A 21,053-nucleotide genomic window follows, 5' to 3' on the forward strand; every position below is an offset into this window, starting at 1 on the left:
TTATTGGATTTTAAAGGCATTTATTATTGGGAGCATTTGCTCTCAAGTTCACCCCACAACTAACTTTTTTTCCTTTTCACATAGATTTATGGAGTCACTATTTGAGGAGGACGATATATGATTTTCAGCTCCTCTTCCACCAATAACAATCCTACAGTTAAAATTTATTTATGGATATTTTATTATCATTGTCTAGAAGAACTATAGTGTGCTGGCAATTCAGCACCTAAAATCGAAGTGGAAATAAGCATTACATATTCAATAAAACACAGCCATTGCAAATTGGAAAATTCCCCTGTTTGGCTTACATCTGTGATGTCTAATTCCAAGTGAGCTTTCATTGTCTGTAACTGACACTTATCCTGTTTTGCTATTGAACTTTAGTCTGGAAAACTCTTGTCAAATACACCAAAATTTCCCAACAGAAGAAAAGTTGCACTGTATTTTGTATGATTTTAAATGTTCAAACTGTAGGTTATGTGCAGTTTCATAGTCTCCATTGTCTGCTGTTGAACATGCTTAGAGTTCCTTACTTTATTTATTTATTTTTTTTTGCTCTTACTGTTTGTGTTCAATCCCCATTAGCAATGCAATCCAAAGCATTAAATGTTTTCTGAATTATAGAATATTTAGTATTGTTGTAGCTTTACAAAACTAGTTAGGTTATCTGAGGAAACAATGCATTGTAGCATTTGGTTTTACAAAAAATTATAATGCAATAACAAAATCAACATTTTTAAAATGTTATTTAAAAAAAAATAATATTTAGATATTCACATATATTGCAGATGTTTTGGAATAATATAATTTCAACAACATGACTGTCTTAATCTTAAAGGGAACATCTGATGCAGGTATAGTTGAAGCCCACCACCAAACTTAACGATTCTCTTTTATCTATAGGAAATTTAAAGAACTTGTCTATCTTGAAGGTTGATCAGAACAAACTTGTTCAGTTGACAGAAGCAATAGGAGACTGTGAAAGCCTTACTGAACTAGTTCTAACAGAAAACCAGCTGCTGGTGAGTATAGTCTTGACTGCTCAAATAGCTGGCAGTAATTAGGCCTGCTGCTATGCCCTGATTCATTCTGATTGTAATGCCTTTATTTTATTTCTCCTCCTATTATAGTTACAGCTAAGTACAATACAGTGGAATTTGCATTAAGTAAATGCATGATTGTTACAACAGTCGTCATATTGTTTCCATATAGAATATATTCTGTATATTTAAATGACAATACATTCAAGAGGAACTTTCCATAATATAAAATTGGTAAATCAAAGTTCTCATTTTTAAATAACTGTTTTTCTGCGAGTGATTATATGAGAGAATGGCATTGTGGGGTTACAGATTTGTTTTACTGACTCTTATGGAAGGTATGCTCTGTTTACAAGTATAAAGATTTTCTTCACCTAATGGCAAGACCTGTAGACTCAACTTTTGAGCGAAAAATCAATTTAGATTGTTTTGAATATGCGAATCATTATCATCAACAACAACAACAATTGTTCATGTTGCCCAGGTGTAACTAAAGGCAGAACTTGGCTCTGCAATTAGATTTTAGTTCACAGTTTTATTGATGGAAAAAGCAGAATGGAACCCTGTTCAGTTTTAGCTATTTTGGCTCTGCAATACTAATGAGTAAAAACTTATTTATCAAAATAACAGATGTCAGTAGCCTCAGTCTTTTTACTCTGTTCTTGACCATGGTATGAACTGTAAGCACCGATGACTGAATAGGTATAGAGCAACGATGCTGAGTAACAAGGTGCCATTTTTACATGGTCCATATTTTGAAGTAGAGCTTCACTTTAACTTGTGATTTGCTGACTTAATCTAAAATTATATACTAGGGCTGTCAATTAATCTCTGTTAAGTCACGCGATTAACTCAAAAAAATTAATCGCGATTTAAAAAATTAATTACAATTAATTGCAGTTTTAATCACACTGTTAAACAATAGAATACCAGTTGAAATTTATTAAATATTTTGGATGTTTTTCTACATTTTATATATATTGTATTCTGTGTTGTAACTGAAATCAAAGTGTATATTATTATAAATATTTGCACTGTAAAAATGATATACAAAAGAAATAATATTTTGCAAATCACCTCATACAAGTACTGTAGTGCAGTCTCTTTGTTGTGCAAGTGCAGCTTACAAATGTAGATTTTTTTTTTGTTACATAACTGCACTCAAAAACAAAACGATGTAAAATTTTAGACCCTGCAAGTCCACTCACTCTTACTTCTTGTTCAGCCAATTGCTAAGACAAACAAGTGTTGTTGTTTTTTTTTTTTTTTTTTTTACATTTACAGGTGATAAGGCTGCCCTCTTCTTATTTACAGTGTCAAGAGAAAGTGAGAACAGGCAGTTGCATGGCACTTTTTTAGCTGGCATTGCAAGGTATTTCTATGCCAGATATGCTAAACATTAATATGCCCCTTCATGCTTCGGCCACCATTCCAGAGGACACTCATTAAAAAAATAACGCATTAATTACATTTGTGACTGTGTCCCCTGCTCTGTTTTACCCACATTCTGCCATATATTTCATGTTGTAGCAGTCTCGGATGATAACCCAGCACATGTTGTTCATTTTAAGAACACTTTCACTGCAGATTTCACAAAACGCAAAGGAGGTACCAATGTGAGATTTCTAAAGATAGCAAAGCACTCAACCCAGGGTTTAAGAATCTGAGTGCCTTTCAAAATCTGAGAGGGATGGGGTGCAGAGCATGCTTTCAGAAGTCTTAAAAGAGCAACACTCCAATGCGGAAACTACAGAACCCGAACCACCAAAAAAGAAAATCAACCTTCCCCTGATGGCATCTGACTCAGATGATGAAAATGAACATGCTTTGGATTGTTATGGAGTAGAATCCGTCATCAGCATGGACACATGTCCTCTGGAATGTTGGATGCAGCACAAATCTTTAGCGCATCTGGCACATAAATATCTTACGACGCTGGCTGCAACAGTTCCATGAGAACACCTGTTCTCACTTTTTCAGGTGACATTGTGAACAAGAAGCAGGCAGCATTATCTCCTGCAAACGTAAGCAAACTTGTTTGTCTTAGCGATTGGCCGAACAAGAAGTAAGACTGGACTTGCATGGTCTAAAATTTTACATTGTTTTGTTTTTGAATTCAGGTTTTTTTAACATAATTCTACATTTGTAAGTTCAACTTTCATGATAAAGAGATTGCACTACAGTACTTGTACGAGGTGAATTGAAAAATACTAGATCTCTTGTTTTTTACAGTCCAAATACGTGTAATCAAAAATAAATATAAAGTGAGCACTTTACACTGTATTCTGTGTTCTAATTGAAATCAATATATTTGAAAATGTAGAAAACATCCAAAATATTTAAATAAATGGTGTTCTGTTATTGTTTAACAGTTTGATTAATCACTATTAATTTTTTAATCGCTTGACAGCCCTATTATAGACATCTTTTTGTTGAGTTAGCAGAGCTTGTTGAACGGCAAGGAATAACCTGAGTATAGTAATAGGAGCTTGCTTCCCTGCCTGCACCTTTTTGGGTAAGTGAAAAGTTCAGGATTCTTTTAGATATAGTAAGAATCGTTTATCTGCTGTGTGTAGGATAGCAAGAGGATATTTTGTTTTGCCCCAACGAGCTCAACTGAGCACTTGTAATCCACAAGCAGATGGCATGGGAGCCTGTATAAATACAAGATGTAACCTAATGTCTTTGTCCGTGCCACAGTGTCCCCAGTGAGAATTCATACTGACTCTCTGTAAAGGAGCAGACCCACCCCTGCAGCGCCTCCTGCTGGCCATTGGGAAATTAGCTCTTTCCAGCATGGAGCGCTCTCTGCAGGCTGGTGATCCGCACAGCTCTGGCCCCCGTGTCCCTCACAGACCCCAGTGCCCCTTTCTCTGGGTTCTGCCCCCTGGCATTATCCCCACACTCTACCTCTGGGTCTCCCATTCCTGGGGAACCCCCAACCCTATCTGTCCCCACCTTGCCTCAGTCTGGGTTACTGCCAGTCATCACCAAGCCCCTGCTCCTTGGGGCAGACTGCAGTGTAAAGGCCACTCATCATAGGCAAGGGGGTTCGGACTTTTTGCCTTCCTCTGCCTCCCAGTACCTCTATGGGCCTTGGACCAGGCTCTACAGCCTGGGGAGTTGCCAGCCTGGAGCGCCCCGCTCAACCTGCTCCTTCCCCAGCCCTCCTTCACTCCCAGTACCCTGTCAGGCAGGCAGCCAGGCCCTGCTCTCTCCCAGACTGAGAGAGACTCCTTGGGTCTCTGGCTCACAGCCTTTTTATACAGGCCAGCTGGGGCCTGATTGGGGCATGGCCCAGCTGCGGCTGTTTCCCCAATCAGCCATCCCCAGCCACAGCCTTCTCCGGGGCTGCTTTTAACCCCTTCTATTTTAGGAGCAGGGTAGCCACCCTGCTACAGTCTCATACAGGGGAAGTAGATGATGTCTGAAAGTGGCAGCTAAAGTTTATACTGTATCTAGCTAAACAGATTCCCTTGTCTTTTACCTCTAACCGCTGAAGGATCTGACTTGACATGAAGGGAAGATTTATTCATGTACATATTCATTTTAAAGTCTTCCATGACTAATAAGAGAATTGGAGAGCCTGTTGTGTAGGAAGCTTTTAATTTGGGTTTGTCTACACATGAACATTGTGTAGGAGTAAGATGGAGTATGAATTTAAAATGAATTAACTTCCTGATTCAATTTGGTGTGTTGATGCTCTTATTTCAGAGTAGAGCATCCACACATGAATTTAAATTGGGAATAGCTCCCTGTGTAGACAAAGCTCCCCTTTGATGCCAACTAGTGCTCTGCATATCTTGATAAATAATGGTGGAGTCAAATTGCAGGCCCCACTGCTATGTGGTTGCTCTTTGTGTCGCTCCCTGCTGTGTTAATCAGTTGTTTCAGCCAGTGATTTAATGCTACACGTGTTGAATGAAAATAAAATCTGAGGTTTAGGGTGTGTCTACACTGCAAAGTTGTTGACACAACTTTTGTCTTTCGCAGGTACTTAAAAAAGCCCACCCACAAAAGGCAAAAGTTTTGCCGACGCAAGTGGCCGTGTGAACGTGGCTTTGTTGGCAGGAGCGCTGTCCTGCCAACAAAGCTAAAGCCGCTCGCGGGGCTTGAAGTATTTTGTTGGCAAAAGTGCTGACAAAGCGTGTTTACACACACTGACTTTTAGCAACAAGGCTGTGTCGACACAGCCTTGTCGCTAAAAGCTGCGTGGTGTAGACAATCCCTTAGTTACAGCGGGAACTTATTTGTTTTTCCACTTCTTCAAAACTGCCTTCAAAAGGACACTTAAATAATGTATCTTCTACCTTGTGTATATGGTCATTTTAGTACAAAGATAAAGTAAGGAGTGCAGTTTGGTTAGAAGCTGAAACAAACAGGCCAATTCTGCCTCAGTTACAATTCTGGAACTCCACTGAAATCAGTGGAGTTGCACAGTTGTGACTATGAATAGAATTAGTCCCTTATATGTAAACTTTTTTATTACAAAAAGGGCTCTGTCTCCTAGATCCTATTCAAAGTGAGGTAAAGTTTTGTTTGACATTGTGATAATAGAAAGCTTGTTCATGTGTCACTTTCTATTGAAACAGAAATTGCCGAAGAGCATTGGAAAACTAAAGAAGCTGAACAATTTGAATGTCGACAGAAACAAATTAATATCTTTGCCCAAAGAGGTATGTTGTGTGCAGTCAACGATTATGATTATAGATATGCATTATTATAGATAGTCTGTTACAAATAAAAATGGTGAATATCAGTGCTTGTAGGAAGTAGTAAGCAGCTTTTGTTCTACGTAAATTACTAGAAAATATTCCTACCTAACAGGCTATGACCAAGGCTTTGTCTATAGGATTGCAGAGACTGGACAAAAGTAGAGGTGGTTTGGCTGCTAGTGAGTGGCTGGTATAATGGAACAAGAGGTCCAAGACCTAACTAGTTTCCTAGAAACTATCTGATTGTACATGTCAGACCCACCACTACTTGAAGACAGGTTTTTAAGGTCTGCTTATAACTCAGTGCACTTAAACCAAGGTGTAATTTTTTTCTGCAGGTAGAATGACAATACCACAAGAAATTCTGATCTTTAAAGTTGTGGTTGGAAAGCGCATGGGTGGTGGGTTTTTTTGTTTTTTTGGTTTTTTTTTAATAAGAGAGAGAGAGAGAAGAAATTATTTGGGGTTCTGCAATTTTGGGATCTTTGTTTTATGAAAGTCTCTACAGGCTGCTTGGGTCATCAAACAGCCAGACCTAAAGCAGTGATTTGTGTAATACTAAGCTTAGCGATACCCTAGTTTTATAGCTGTGATCACTGGGGCTTCGTGCTCAACTTAAGCAGTGTATGAAGCGAAACAAAGATAGAATAGGATTAAATGTAACGGTGGTCTGAGAAGTTGGTCTAGCTCATCAGTAAAACCTGGAAAGGTTGGTATTGCTGGGGTTGGCAGGGAGTATAACAGAGAGAGCCAGTGTGATGTGATTAAAGCATGGGACAGAGAGTTAAGTGGCCTGAATTCTAATGCCATCTGTGCTACTGATTCAGTGTGTTAATTCCTCTTTGCTACCCCCTGCTGCTGCCTACCCGTATTAGAGGTAACAGCTAAGCTTGCTGTAGGGGGAGATTGTAGTCTGAACTCGCAGAAATAAGAGCCTTACAGGGAGAGTTTGTTGGGGGAAGGAGAGGGGAGGAGTAAGGACCTGCAGAGGGGAAGAGCAACCTGGAGTGGGGTCATGGGAAGCAGTCAGGGTGGGACTGTGGTGGTGATGGAAACAGAGACCTGGGGTGGATGGGGAAGTTGGGGCAGGGGGAGAAGTAGGAACCTGGAAAAAGAGTTGCGGGGGCAGGCAGGGATTGTGAGATAAGTGTGGGAGGGGAAGTGAATTTGGTAATGGGGCTGAAGGAAGTGGGTGGATGGGGGCCAAATCAGGAACCTATAAGATGGGAATAGTGGTGATGAGGGAAGCCAGGGCCCTGGGGTGGGAAGCAAACTGAGCATGTGGGTGTGGAATCAGGGGAAACTGAGATGGTGAGTGGAAAAGGGGGGACCACAGACCCTGGAGTGGGGTGAGACAAGCTAGACCTGGCTAGGGGGAATGAGGGAGCCACACAGAGATCTGGGCATAGTGGGAAATGCCATTAGGGAGGGCAAGGAGGGAAGTGATGAATGTCATGGGTGGGCCATACTGTGCCTCTGCCTGGGGGGAGAATGGGGCATACACAGCCCCCTGGCAGTGGCAGACGGGATGGGAGTGGAAGGAGTTGCTGGGAGTCCCTGAAATAGAGGGGGATGGGAGGGTGGCATGCAGGGAACAGGGGTGGGGATGGAGGAAGGAAATGAGACCTTGGGGTGCACAGTGCATTCAGCCTACAGAAGCTACAAAATGTGTAACCCCTTAATAGTCACCTTTACAAAGCAGTGTGCACTTAATTAGCTTTTTATCTAAAGTTTTCCAAGGTTTTTTGTGTGTTTTAGTGCTCGCTATAATCAGAATGATAAGCTTTAATCCTATATCTATGTCTTCACCACTAACAAAATGCTCTGGAACACTAACTCTGCTTAAGTGCATTTGCTTTGTGCATGATTTGCTAGCCCTTGAAACTTCAGGAAATGCAGTCTGTTACTTTCTGTTACACATTGCTATTATAGCCTTTCACCTCAAAGTCAGTGGTTTGAATTCAGAGTTGGTAATGGTAGCAAATGGAAAATAAATTACACTCTTGGATCCACGTGGTAGCCTCTGCATTTGCTTCGCTTGCTTTCATAAATAACATGTCACAGAAACCACAGCCTAACTGCTGTGAATTAGCATCTGTGACTGTCTCAGTTCTTTGTGCTTAGACAGGCCAACACGAATGCCTTTTTGGATTCTGCTCCCCCCCCCAAAAAAGACTTAGGAACACTCGTGGGGTCATGTGGAGAAGCTTGCTGTGCTGCTCATGCTGTGTGTGCTTGGGGTAATTAACAGTTCAGTTCCCTTAGTATAGTACCCATCTTAACCACAAACACTAGCTTTAAGCAAAACGTAAGTTTTTTTTTTCTTATTTGTGGCACAAATTCATGATGTTAAAGTGGATGGGGGATGGGGAGGGGCATGAATGGAGATTCATATGTTCTACAATTCTAAAAGAAAAAAGGAGTCAGACCAGCCTAGTAGGTGGTATGGCACATGCAGTATGGGCAATGCAAACAACCCAGGCTCAGGAGTGTCTTCAAGGATACTGATGACGTTGATCATGACTCCAGTGATGAATCTCATCATGAAGGAGATTCGCTTGGTCTTTTGCTGGAGATTGTGTCCATTTCCCTACTGAACAAAACAATGTTACAAATATTGAAGACCTTTTCATTCACTCTTGTTGGTAAGAGAAGGGAAGAACCCTGCTTGTGACTACTTAATAGTGAGATTGTACTGTGTTCATTACCACTTTCCCATTTATTCTCATCTCAAGCTGATTTTGATACAGAAGTTAAGCAAGGAGGTCTGAACGTTCACTTAAAAAACTGCCGTTGGTGACTTGGTCCCTCTTTGTATTGAACTCAAGATGGCTGTCGGGATGGCATTGGGAAGATGGTGGTCTCTGACCTCTAAATGTCAATAGTCAAGTGTGAGCTGCTAAACACACATGTGTTCTTCCCCTTCCGGCCCCCTAGAATGCCTCCCTGCAGCAGAGATATAACTTGTACCTGTGATATCAGAAATTGTTTGTCTGTTTTAATGAAATATAGTGCTCTGACAGAACTATGAATTGTATGAATAAAACTTTATTTTAGGCGTGGGGTTTGGGTAAACCTGTGAAACAAGTATTTATGTACTTATACCTATACACACTTGTAAAACCAGTCTTTCCCTACTGCAGTAAGATGACATTGACACCTTATTACATAATTATGGTATTGTTCAAGATTATTCTGAACCTTTAGCATCATAATTCCTTAGATGCTTTCTGGTTCAAAGGTTCTTCTGAACCTGATGGCAATTCATAATGTGAAAATGTTAACGACTGAATGGCTGCTAGATACTCCAGTCGCTTGACAAGTTATGTATTCAGTATTTGTATTTTGAAGATGATTCTGCTCTCATGGAAGCTAGTGGCAAAACTCTGACTTCAGGAAGAGCTGAATGTGTTTAAACTTGTTCATGATCACAAATGGTTTATTCCTTTAAACTTGAAAGACCTGCTCGGTGATTTCCTCTAATCTTAAATCCCATCCTGCGGTTACAACGTGAGCGAAACTAGTGTGCTGAACCACCTGTTTAGGATACTTTAAAGTATCCTAAATTGTGTAATTACGTGCTCATTAATGAGCCTACATCATCTGCAGAAATCTGACACAGAGAACTACCTGGCATAATAAGTAGAGCTGGTCAAAAAAATTTTGTTGGAATGATTGTCTGACTGAAAATATCCATTTTGCAAAATCAATATTTTTCCTGGGAAAACTTCAGTTTTCCCTTGAGGGGAGAAATCAAAATGACAGTTTCCCTGTTGTCCACTTTTGAAGGCTCTTGTCAGTTTCTCTTTCTGCCTTCCCCCAGCCATCCAGCTGCTGTGTGCACTGAACTCTCAGACAGCCAGGCTGGAAGGCTTATGTCAGTTTCACTGGGAAGCTGGAAAATGCTGTTCAGAGTCTCCCAAAATAGCTTTTTTTGTTTGTTTTGTTTGTTTTTTAAAAATCTCTTCCCTTGAAATATTTCTCAGTTTTGACTTTTCCTTCCCAGTTTGGGATTAAAATTTGTTCCAAAAACATAACTTTTTTTGTGGGAAGGGATTCCTATTTTCCAGACAACTGTAATAATAACAAAACAAGTAAAACCTCCGGTGTGAATCTGTGGATTCGTTTGGGTAACAGTTATGTGTTTACTTTAAGGCCTTTAGTTTTACATCATTCTGTTTCAATTGTTTCTTAATTTCATAAACTGGAATTGTAGAGTTTAACCCTTCAGCCACAGCCACCTTGAATTCATGAGAATGGCAAGAGAGAAACTGAATTTGGGGCAGCTGAAGCCAGGACTCCCTCTACATGACTTGTCAGAATCTGCAGTTGAAGCCCACCTTTTCCTCTTGCCCTGCTCTTCAGCTCACTCCACTTTCCCAGCCATGGCAGCACTCGAGGCTATGCTGCCCTTAAACCAGCGGCACTGCTATGGGTACCCGCATGGCCCCACAGTATGCCAACATTTTTATAGCTGACTTAGAACAACGCTTCCTCAGCTCTCATCCCCTAATGCCCCTACTCTACTTGTGCTACACTGATGACATCTTCATCATCTGGACCCATGGAAAAGAAGCCCTTGAGAAATTCCACCATGATTTCTAGAATTTCCATCCCACCATCAACCTCAGCCTGGTCCAGTCCACACAAGAGATCCACTTCCTGGACACTACGGTGCTAATAAGCAATGGTCACATAAACACCACCCTATACTGGAAACCTACTGGCCGCTATTCCTACCTACATGCCTCCAGCTTTCACCCAGACCACACCACGCGATCCATTGTCTACAGCCAAGCTCTACGATACAACCGCATTTGCTCCAACCCCTCAGACAGAGACAAACACCTACAAGATCTCTATCAAGCATTCGTACAACTACAATACCCACCTGCCGAAGTGAGGAAACAGATTGACAGAGCCAGAAGAGTACCCAGAAGTCACCTACTAAAGGACAGGCCCAACAAAGAAAATAACAGAACGCCACTAGCTGTCACCTTCAGCCCCCAACTAAAACCTCTCCAACGCATCATCAAGGATCTACAACCTATCCTGAAGGATGACCCATCACTCTCACAAATCTTGGGAGACAGGCCAGTCCTTGCCTACAGACAGCCCCCCAACCTGAAGCAAATACTCACCAGCAACCACACACCACACCACAGAACCACTAACCCAGGAACCTATCCTTGCAACAAAGCCCGTTGCCAACTGTGTCCACATATCTATTGAGGGGACACCATCATAGGGCCTAATCACATCAGCCACACTATCAGAGGCTCGTTCACCTGCACATCTACCAATGTGATATATGCCATCATGTGCCAGCAATGCCCCTCTGCCATGTACATTGGTCAAACTGGACAGTCTCTACATAAAAGAATAAATGGACACAAATCAGATGTCAAGAATTATAACATTCATAAACCAGTCGGAGAACACTTCAGTCTCTCTGATCACTCGATCTCTGACCTAAAAGTCGCAATATTACAACAAAAAGACTTCAGAAACAGACTCCAATGAGAGACTGCTGAATTGGAATTAATTTGCAAACTGGATACAATTAACTTAGGCTTGAATAGAGACTGGGAGTGGATGGGTCATTACACAAAGTAAAACTATTTCCCCATGTTTATCCCCCCACCCTCACTGTTCCTCAGACGTTCTTGTTAACTGCTGGAAATGGCCCACCTTGATTACCACTGCAAAAGGTTTTCCTTCTCCCCGCCGCTCTCCTGCTGGTAATAGCTCACTCTCCTTACAATGTGTATGGTAACACACATTGTTTCATGTTCTGTGTGTATATAAATCTCCTCACTGTATTTTCCACTGAATGCATCCGATGAAGTGAGCTGTAGCTCACGAAAGCTTATGCTCAAATAAATTGGTTAGTCTCTAAGGTGCCACAAGTCCTCCTTTTCTTTTTGCGAATACAGACTAACACGGCTGCTACTCTGAAACCAAGCAACTACCAGATATCCTTGGTTCCTTTAAAAGATTCAGTAGATACTGCAGCACTACCTCAAAGAGTTTACAGTCATTTAGAGACAATACACTGACTAGGATGAAGGATACAGCATTCAAGCAAAGTAACAAAGGTAGTAAGAACCATGTCATGTTATTTCCATCTCTTTTTAAATTGTCCCAACTGATATGACTATAATTTACTCCTGCTGTATTGTTCAAAAGAAGAGAAGTGAGCCTCCAGGAAGGATTTAAATGAGGAGAGGGTACTGGCTTTGCAGACCAGTTCAAGAAGGGCATACTAAGTTGCCAGGGAGGAGTGGGGAGGAGAAGAAGCAAACAAATGGAGCCTTGAGGTTTGCAAAATTTGCAGAGGAGTAGCACAAAAAAAGATTCAGTAAATGAACAAGAAAAGGTGAGTGATGCAGGGCCTTAAAGGATAAAATCAGAGTCCATGATGCAATAGGGTATGGGAGAGCCACTGGAGACATGAAAAGTCAAAAGAGGAAGTGGTGTGTCTGTATTTGGGATGGATAGGTAGTGGGTGTCATGGTTATCAAGAAAGTGAGAGGCTGCAAGAATCAAGACTGGAAATAATCAGGGCATGGGTGAGAGAACGTTATTGTGGAGGAAGACATGGTAAGACATGGACATATGTTGAGAACGAGATAAGAGTTGCAGATGATGATCCCCGAGTTGTGAGGTGAAGGATGGTGGTATTGACCGACTGGGAAAGGAGGAAGAGTGGGAGAATTTTGTGTGAAAAGATAGAGCTTTGCTTCAATCATGTTACACTTTTAATTAATGGTGAAATATCTGGTAGAAGACATTGGAGAGAAATGGCAATGTGCAGTTTGGCAGAGATGGAAAGATCAGTGGTGGGCTGAGCTGAATTATCCGCATAGAGATGCGAGCTGAAACCATGGAAGTAGAAAGAATCGCCCATGTCTGAGGTTTAAAGGTCATCCGCAGTGGGATAAGGGAAGAGCAGTCACTGCTGGAAGAGCAGTCAGACTTAGGAAAACCAAAAAATTGTACCAAAAAAGCCAAGGGAGGAGTTTCCATGTTATCCAGTGAAGTGTATTTTCGAGAACACTTGCATTTTAATGTAAATAATAAGCATGTGCATGATTTGTATGTAATTTTTCTAAATCCTAAACACTTAATTTTCTTTCAATTATCAGATGTAGACTGCTTAACTATCAATTGTAGGGCTCTGATATCTTATTTTAAACATATGTAATTCAACCTTACAAATTGCCATCTGACCAGCTGGGTTGACTTTGTTTGTTTGTTTTTATTTTTTTTTAATTTTTAAAGGAAAACAGACAAGTGATATAACATGGCTGTTATGCAAGGCTGTTGTAACAGACCTAGAAACTTGTTTTTGTATAGTACTAAGATATATTTTCTTATGTTATGTTTAGTTGTGTGTAGAGTATACTTTGAAATTGGTTGTGTATCAGCACTTTCCATGGCATATAGTTTAGTAAAGACAGTTTAAAAAATGTCCTCACTTTAAGCAGCCCCAATTCAACAGGGCTATGAAGTGTGCACTTTCCTCGGATGAGTAGGCCCATTAAAATCAATGAAGTCCATATTTAAAGTTAAGTATGTGCTTAAATGTTTTGTGGAATGAGGGCTGAACTGTTGTATGTTTAGTATACATGTAATGGGTTGAATATGTGTTTGAAATTGTGCATAATAGATGTTGCCAAACCAACAAAAGCATGGCCTGAGTCCCTGGCTCTTTGTCAATTAATGACGTGCAGCCAAGTAAAGTACAGTGTTCTGGTATTGCATTACTTCATAGTGGTCACAGTGACATATTTTTCTTTCAATATGCTATTTAGTACATGCAGTCTACCTCAGTGGCTTTTGTGTTTCGGTCCTGGTGTCTTCCTACAATGCTGGGTGGATGCATTCTTTTCTTGAAATAGTAGCAAATGCTTATCTTCCAAATGATTCATTTATCCTGTCATAAAGTTTTCCCTTAACGTTAATTGCTCAATATATGCTGTCTCCCCCATGGAAGAACTTTGTTTCATAAACAGCTTCCAGTATTTTGTCTGTGTAATTTTTTCTTTTGAAATACAAATGGTCTGGACTTGTGAGTTTATTATTAGACTACGTTCTGATGAATTGTTCATGTTAAAGTAATTGAGGCAGCAGCAACCACATGTGAATTTTGGCAGCTCTTTAGGGGAGATGGGATTTATGTTTTATCTCCATTTTTAGCATAGTATGGTCCATCCAGTACAGATGATGAAGAATAAATCAAATGAATGTCTCTTGTGTTTTCTTAATTGTTAGCTGCTTGGAAAATTGAGTCAGGTAAACTTGTAACCTTTTAAATATTATTCAGTCCACAGTTGCTCTATTATCTCTCATTTAAGTGCTTTAAATGCATGATGACTCAAACCAGCTGGCTCCACTGCACATTTTTCATTGTCAAAGTTTAGAAATTTCCAGCTTAGTGGGGTATCCCAACAGGGCTGCATGGCTTTTTCTGTTTGTCTGGCAAAATTGTTCAGATCCTCATGCTCCCAAGATTGAATTACTCAAACTTCATTCATAGAAAAACAAACACTTTGTGTATGGTGAGTCATCACTTGCCAGCTCATCTAACATTCACTAACTGTAGCTGTTGTCCTCACAGCTCCTCATATTAGATGCACCAATTAGACACTGAATAGATTTGATTTTTTTTTTTTTAGATGGCACCTCAAATGCTGTGAATTTGTAAAGACAACTTAATTAACAATTTGAGTGAGTGGTCACTTGATGCTGCAAAGAGGTGGTGAAATAAAGTAATTAGCAGAAGAATTGTAATTTTAAAATTTTTGCTTATGCTTTCAATGCCAATTTCTAGTATAGTTAAATACTGCATTCGTCCATGAAAATATATGTAAATGTAGATGAAGGTGGTGGATGTTTTTGTTTTGGTTAGGGTTTTTTAATCCAATATGTTAAAACCTTTATTAACCCAGGAGAAAGGGAGTAGTGGGTTAAATGCATATGATCAAAACATATTATTTTGTTTGAAGACAACACACAGCTTAATTTTAGATGGATTTTTGATTATTAATTTCTAGCTTTGGCCAAGGTAGAGCTTGCTCTGATAGCTAGTTGGTGCTAACACAAGTAATTTGAGGATCCGTAATCAAGGATTTTAAGAGCTTTGAATGTTGTTTGTAATGAAAGAACCATATTGCTTTACAAAGGAGCCTACTGTTTTAGCAAGAGTGTGGCATTGGTGGTGTTGCTGACGATAGAAAACATTTCATGTTGGAGAGAAAGCTGCCAAAGGGGAGGCATCCTGGATAATATCAATTATATATTGGTTCACTTGAGAGAGAGAATATTAATTAATTGAATAATAAAATATTATTAAACTACTTAAATTGTGTGTGTATATATGTGTAGAAAGAGTCTTACTTTTTAGACTAGAATCCACATCCGTAGCTTCTGCTTTTACTAATGCAGTCAGGTTTTAAATCAACTTGATCTGAAAGTTTCAAAAGGCTTCTGATATTTTGGCCTAATACATGGATTAAGGGGAAAGAAATATACTTTTAAGTAAGAGGGATTTTTGTTCTTTTTTTTGTGAACATATATAAGATTAGCAGACCCAAGGTAAGTAAGGTTCTCATCTGAAGGAAAACAACCAGTGAATTGCTTGAAGAAGCTTTCTGCTGGGTGAATTCAGTAACCTCAGTACTCTTGTTATCAGTAGTTGCCATCCAGAGCAAAGGTCACTGAAGCTGGATTTTACCAATTTAATGCTATTTTTAACTATGTATTTTATGTGAAAATATATTTTGCATCAAAGTCCGGGTGTAGAAACTTGTATCTGTGATGAACAGAGGATATATTGCCCATGTGGAGTGCTGTGGATGAGGTAAGCTTAGTTGGCAGGATGGAGGGAGTTAAATGATCACATTTGGAAAAAGGCTGGAGGCAGAGGATGTTAGAGTATATTGGGCAGCTTGTATGGGAAAGAAGGGATGAGTTTTGGAAACTTCTAATAAAACAATGGTGTCACTGTTTGAGCTATACCAAAGACATTTATTTGTAAGATGTTTATTACTTTGTCTCACACTGTTGCTAGTTGCTGACTCTAGTGACCGCAATCTCAACAAATGTTAAGAGCTGACTGGCTTATTTAACATTTTATATTGCCCAGAGCTCTATTGTGCTTGGTGAGGTACAAAACGATCCAAGAATGTTAACACTGAAATATAAGGTTAGAAAAAGTTGAGGGGTAAAAACTAACATTTGCTGGGAGATGCATACAGATGACCTGTGCAGCTGAGATAATTGGTTGTGCAGTAGAAGGCAGGAACAGGTAGGCAGAATCTTGACCTCTTTGTTTCTAAATAATGAACTTTATAGTTTTACAAGCTTATTGTTCATGAAAGTACTAAAAGAGACTGTCTAGAGATCTGTTATCTCATTAATATTATTAATTTTGCAGTCTGTGACTTGAAGCCATTATAATTTGAATGTGCTGTGACATCTTGTGCAATCTATGTGACATGCCTTTCTTACAATATGGTTCTGCAACAAAAATAGTTTTCCTCTCTTTTTAATATAGATTGGGGGGTGCTGCAGTCTTAATGTCTTTTCTGTGCGTGACAACAGATTATCTCGAATTCCCTCTGAGATTTCACAAGCCACTGAACTGCATGTCCTGGATGTAGCTGGAAACAGGTGAGAGAGATTTTATAGTGTCCTGTTACCATGCTGGTTTTGCTTCCTACTCAGTCAAGACATGTAGATTTGATGTCTTAGAATGAAGCAGCAAAAAAAGCTTATACTCGAATTTCACAATACTTTGAAATTGGCAATATGTTCCTGCTCTCTGGCCAAATGTAATTCCAAACCCTGCCAATACGTATGTGTGTCAAAACTACCTTTGTGACAAATACACATAAAAATATAGGATTCCAATCATGACTTTCAGGTTTTCTTCAGCCAGGAACAGAAGAGTCTCCTAACTTTTTCACTTCATGTACTTCTGACTTTAAATTAAAACAAACAGATCTTGGCTTCAGGTGAAGTCTGGTGAATTGACGCATTAATGCCAGCTGATCCTTCTAAACGGGAAGTTTGACAATCAGGTTAATCATATAAATGTTAAAACAACAGAAGTTATACTTTTTTATCAGCATAAAAACTGGGCTTACAGATCTCATGTCATGCAGTGGTGTTTTGGATTCATTTATTTGTTGTTTATATTGTTGCACAAGTAGAGGCCTGAACCAGGGCCCCATTGTAGTCAGCACTGTACACACACAATGAAAAGACATTCCCTGCTCCAAATTACATCTAAGCATAACGAGAAACAGCTGAGTAGAACAGGCCGGGCACAAGGTATAAAGTGAGATGGTTAGCCAGTTCGTTGAGTCATCTTTATTTTTACTTGAAATCAAACCATATGCAGGTGTGCAACTGGTTCGCTGCCCAATTGGGCAGGTTGATTTATTAAGTCTCTTAGAAACTGGCCTGAAATTTCAGACTTCCCATTTCTTTTTAAATTAGGCTGATACATCTTCCTCTGTCACTGACTTCCTTGAAACTGAAGGCTTTGTGGTTGTCTGATAACCAGTCCCAACCTTTGCTGATGTTCCAGACTGACACAGACCCTGAAACAGGAGAGAAAATTTTAACATGTGTTTTACTTCCTCAAATGCCTTCTGAGCCCAGTTGCCAAGGTATGGTATACTTTGAAAATCATTTCCACATACAGCAGAACTGTCATCTTAAAAATCTACTGTCTGGTATCTTCCCCCCAGCATTGTACAAAAAGCTTTAGTTTATCTTTAGTTTATTTAGCTTTTGTTTAAAAAAAGATAACAAAAACAGTTAATATTTGGTAACGGATAACATTTTCGTTGTTCACCTTTAAAGAGCTTCTCTTCTGCCTTTCACTATTCACTGTCTCAAAAGATTTTAACTCCAGTGGGTAAGTTGATAAGTAAATTGATTTACCTCTCCTCTACATCAGTTATATAAGTGTGAATTTATTTAACGAAAATACAAAGTAAGCAAGCATAATTATCTTGTTACCCCCCAAATCCATGAGAGCTCGGTAGTGAAGCACATGTGTACAAAGTGGATATATGTTTTTCAAACTTGTGTATGTGGCTATGGAACAGAGTTGGAAGCTGAAGATTGAGTTTTGACTCGAAAAATCCAGGTGAGTTAATAGCAGATGTCATAAAAAATAGGCATTATCATCCCTAGCATGTCACCATTCTGTCAAAAAGGGGTCAACAGGCTTTCTCTCAAATGTAAATACTGTGCAGTAACTTTGTATTTCAGTCTTAAAAGAATAGGTGAGGGATTGGTGGGGTCAGTTAAATTACGAACTCTTTCGCTTTGTTCCCTCATGTGTAACTAGTCCCTTCGGGGCTCAGTTGAGTCTTTAGAACTTCTGTGGCAACCCAATATCTGAAGGGTCAGATATGCCCACAAAAGTAACAGCTATTTATTGGTACTCAGATACTGTGGTGATTGCTCAGTGTTGTCGGTTCTCACAATTTTATTGTGATTCTCTATATTTGGTGTCTGTCTTAAAGGCCAACTCCAAGAGGCACGTGGATTACATGAGAATCTATTTAATTTAAAAACAAAAACCAAAAAAACCCCTAACCCTTTAGTGCCCATAGTTGCAGAGACAAAGATTGAAAATCTGAATCCTAAAATCTCAAACCAGAAGGCAAATAAACAAGCACGAAGATTTTATTTGTTTGGCTTAAAAATCATGATTTTCAAAAAAAGCCATGTCATGATTTTTGAGAACCTGGCTGATTTTTGAAAACTTGGGGGTGGCAAGAGTGGAACCTAGATAGCCTGGTTAGAGAAGGGGGTTTAGGCATGCTACTCTTGGGGCAGGGGAGGGGGGGGAGGTGTCACTGATAGGTAGTGTGATGGGGGAGGTGTCACTGATAGGTAGTGTGATAGGGTCGGACCAGATGGCTAGAGGAGAGTAATAGAAGTGCATATTAGCCCCAGGCTAAGTAGGTCCCTTTTCCCTGGGTAAGGTAACAGGGAAGGTTCCAGAACAATCGGGAACCTTCTGGAGACAATTCAGACAGGCTGATTAGAACACCTGCAGCCAATCAAGAAGCTGCTAGAATCAATTAAGGCAGGCTAATCAGGGCACCTGGGTTTTAAAAAGGAGCTCACTTCAGTTTGTGGTGTGAGGAGCTGGGAGCAAGAGGCACTAGGAGCTGAGAGTGAGAACGCAGACTGTTGGAGGACTGAGGTGTACAAGCATTATCAGACACCAGGAGGAAGGTCCTATGGTGAGGATAAAGAAGGTGCTGGGAGGAGGCCATGGGAAGTAGCCCGGAGAGTTGTAGCTGTCTCACAGCTGTTCCAGGAGGCACTCTAGACAGCTGCATTCCACAGGCCCTGGGCTGGAACCTGGAGTAGAGGGCGGGCCCGGGTTCCCCCCAGATCCTCCCAACTCCTGGTCAGACACAGGAGGAGTCGACCTGGACTGTGAATTCAGAAAAACGGCCAAGCTGAGGGCTGCTGTGAAGCTCCAAGGCGAGCAAATCCGCCAATAAGCGCAAGACCCACCAAGATAGAGCAGGAACTTTGTCACAGTAGGAAACTGGGTGGCACACAAGACCATAGTCCTGATGTAAACAAAATAAGTGTAGTGGGTCCAGCTTCTTGGATTACCAGCCACTGTCTCATCCACTTGTTTAACATGACATCATGTCAGCCAATGACAGAGAGTTGATAAATGTTGTATTGTTGCCTGTTGATTAGCTACAAACCTTTTGGCTCATTTCTTAGCCAGATTGTTAATCCAAAAGTATAGTTTTAACCAAACACATACACTCTACATATTCCTTCGTGATGAATGCTTGATAATGAAAAAACTGCTATCTTTCTCTTCTGTCAAAAATAAAATTGCTTGACTAAGTGAGTGGTCAGTAGAATTTTTGCATGGGATGAGTAGGTAATAATTAGGGCTTCTAATTTTCAGTTTTAGCTGATAACACCCCCAGTACAAAAAAATGAATGTTTCACTGGAAAAATGCCAGAAATGGTTACTTGTACTTAAGGGCTTGTCTATATGGAATACTAATGCAGACAAGGGTGTGATGTCTAAAATTCACTAACATGTTGCACATTAACTGGCCTGTATAGAGGTGGTGGTGTGCACTAAAGGTTCCCCAGTGCATTTTAATGTTGTGCTGTTTGAAACAGTACTAAGTTAAAGTGCACTAGGTAACATTACCAAGAGATTACTTGTTACAGTAGGATACATTGTAATAAGTAATGTAATTAGTAATGTATATTATATACAAAGAGCCCCAAAACCCACTCAATTTTTGGACATCTACATAAAAGTTAAAAATTACTAAAAACAAACCCTGCAAAATGAAATTAAACCCCAAAGTCCTCATAATATATGTTAACATGTTCTTTCTTGAGAAGGTTCAGCTTTGTTTGTTTCCATTATAACAGATAACCTGCCCCGATGTGGTGCATTTGAGAGCTTGGTAACTGAAATGTCAGATGAAACCTGGAATGAGCGTGCAGTAAACAGAATCAGTTCAATCCGCTTTTTAGACGATGAAAAAGATGAAGAGGATAATGAAATGGTACGTTTCTTAAACATACGCTATTACACATGTAGTGACTAAAATGCAAAAGAGTAAAAAGTGTTTGGACTATCTACATCTTGCCTTAAACATTCCAAGTTTCTAACAGTAGAAGCAGACTTTCTATGTTTATAGCAGAGCTGTTAAACATTGGTTTTATAGTGGTTTAAAAAGGCTTTTTAAATTTGGTATTGTTTATCTGCTTAAATCAAATACAACTTTCAGTTCTGCTAAAACAAGACTCTCTTACTGTGAAAATTTTAGTCTGTTTTTTCTTTATTTTTTTAGGATGGTTCCTTCCAGTTTTCCAAAAGCAGGATAGGAGTAGGGTCTTCTTCTGCTCTGTGGAAGGTGTAAGCCTTGGACTCTATGTCCTTTAGGCAGTAACTTTGAGTTATTACACTCCGACATGCGTCCACATTGAGTTTTCTACCCCCATTATCATGTTTGTCTTTTCCCCCACTTTCATTACCCCTCCTTCATCTCATGACCATATGTATTGATACCAACATAGTGTCCATAATCAGATGGCATGTGGCACATTGCTGCATGTTGTTTCCAACTCAAATGAAGAAGGGCTATTGGGAGCATCTGTCACTGTACTTATGAGACCTCCATTAAATGGTCATTTCATACTCCCTGGAAATAAAAAATTTGAGGTGGTCTTTGAAATAAAGCATTCTTTTGTAATGGCTTTGCTTCAC

The 21,053-nt window shown here is 39.8% G+C and overlaps 1 protein-coding gene across 3 annotated transcripts in view; it reads left to right on the top strand.

Annotated features, from left to right (window-relative positions):
* LRRC1 (leucine rich repeat containing 1) overlaps positions 1-21,053 on the top strand; it is a 171,998-nt gene that overhangs the window by 91,991 nt on the left and 58,954 nt on the right. For all 3 annotated transcript variants that reach the window (XM_043542374.1, XM_007055064.4, XM_043542375.1), the window contains 5 exons: positions 904-1,022; positions 5,633-5,716; positions 16,317-16,432; positions 17,264-17,436; positions 20,213-20,349. In XM_043542374.1, coding sequence (XP_043398309.1) covers positions 904-1,022; positions 5,633-5,716; positions 16,317-16,432; positions 17,264-17,436; positions 20,213-20,349 — 629 coding nt within the window. The remainder of the gene's footprint in view (positions 1-903; positions 1,023-5,632; positions 5,717-16,316; positions 16,433-17,263; positions 17,437-20,212; positions 20,350-21,053) is intronic.

This window comes from Chelonia mydas, chromosome 3, assembly GCF_015237465.2.
Source record: "Chelonia mydas isolate rCheMyd1 chromosome 3, rCheMyd1.pri.v2, whole genome shotgun sequence".
Classification (NCBI taxonomy): domain Eukaryota; kingdom Metazoa; phylum Chordata; order Testudines; family Cheloniidae; genus Chelonia; species Chelonia mydas.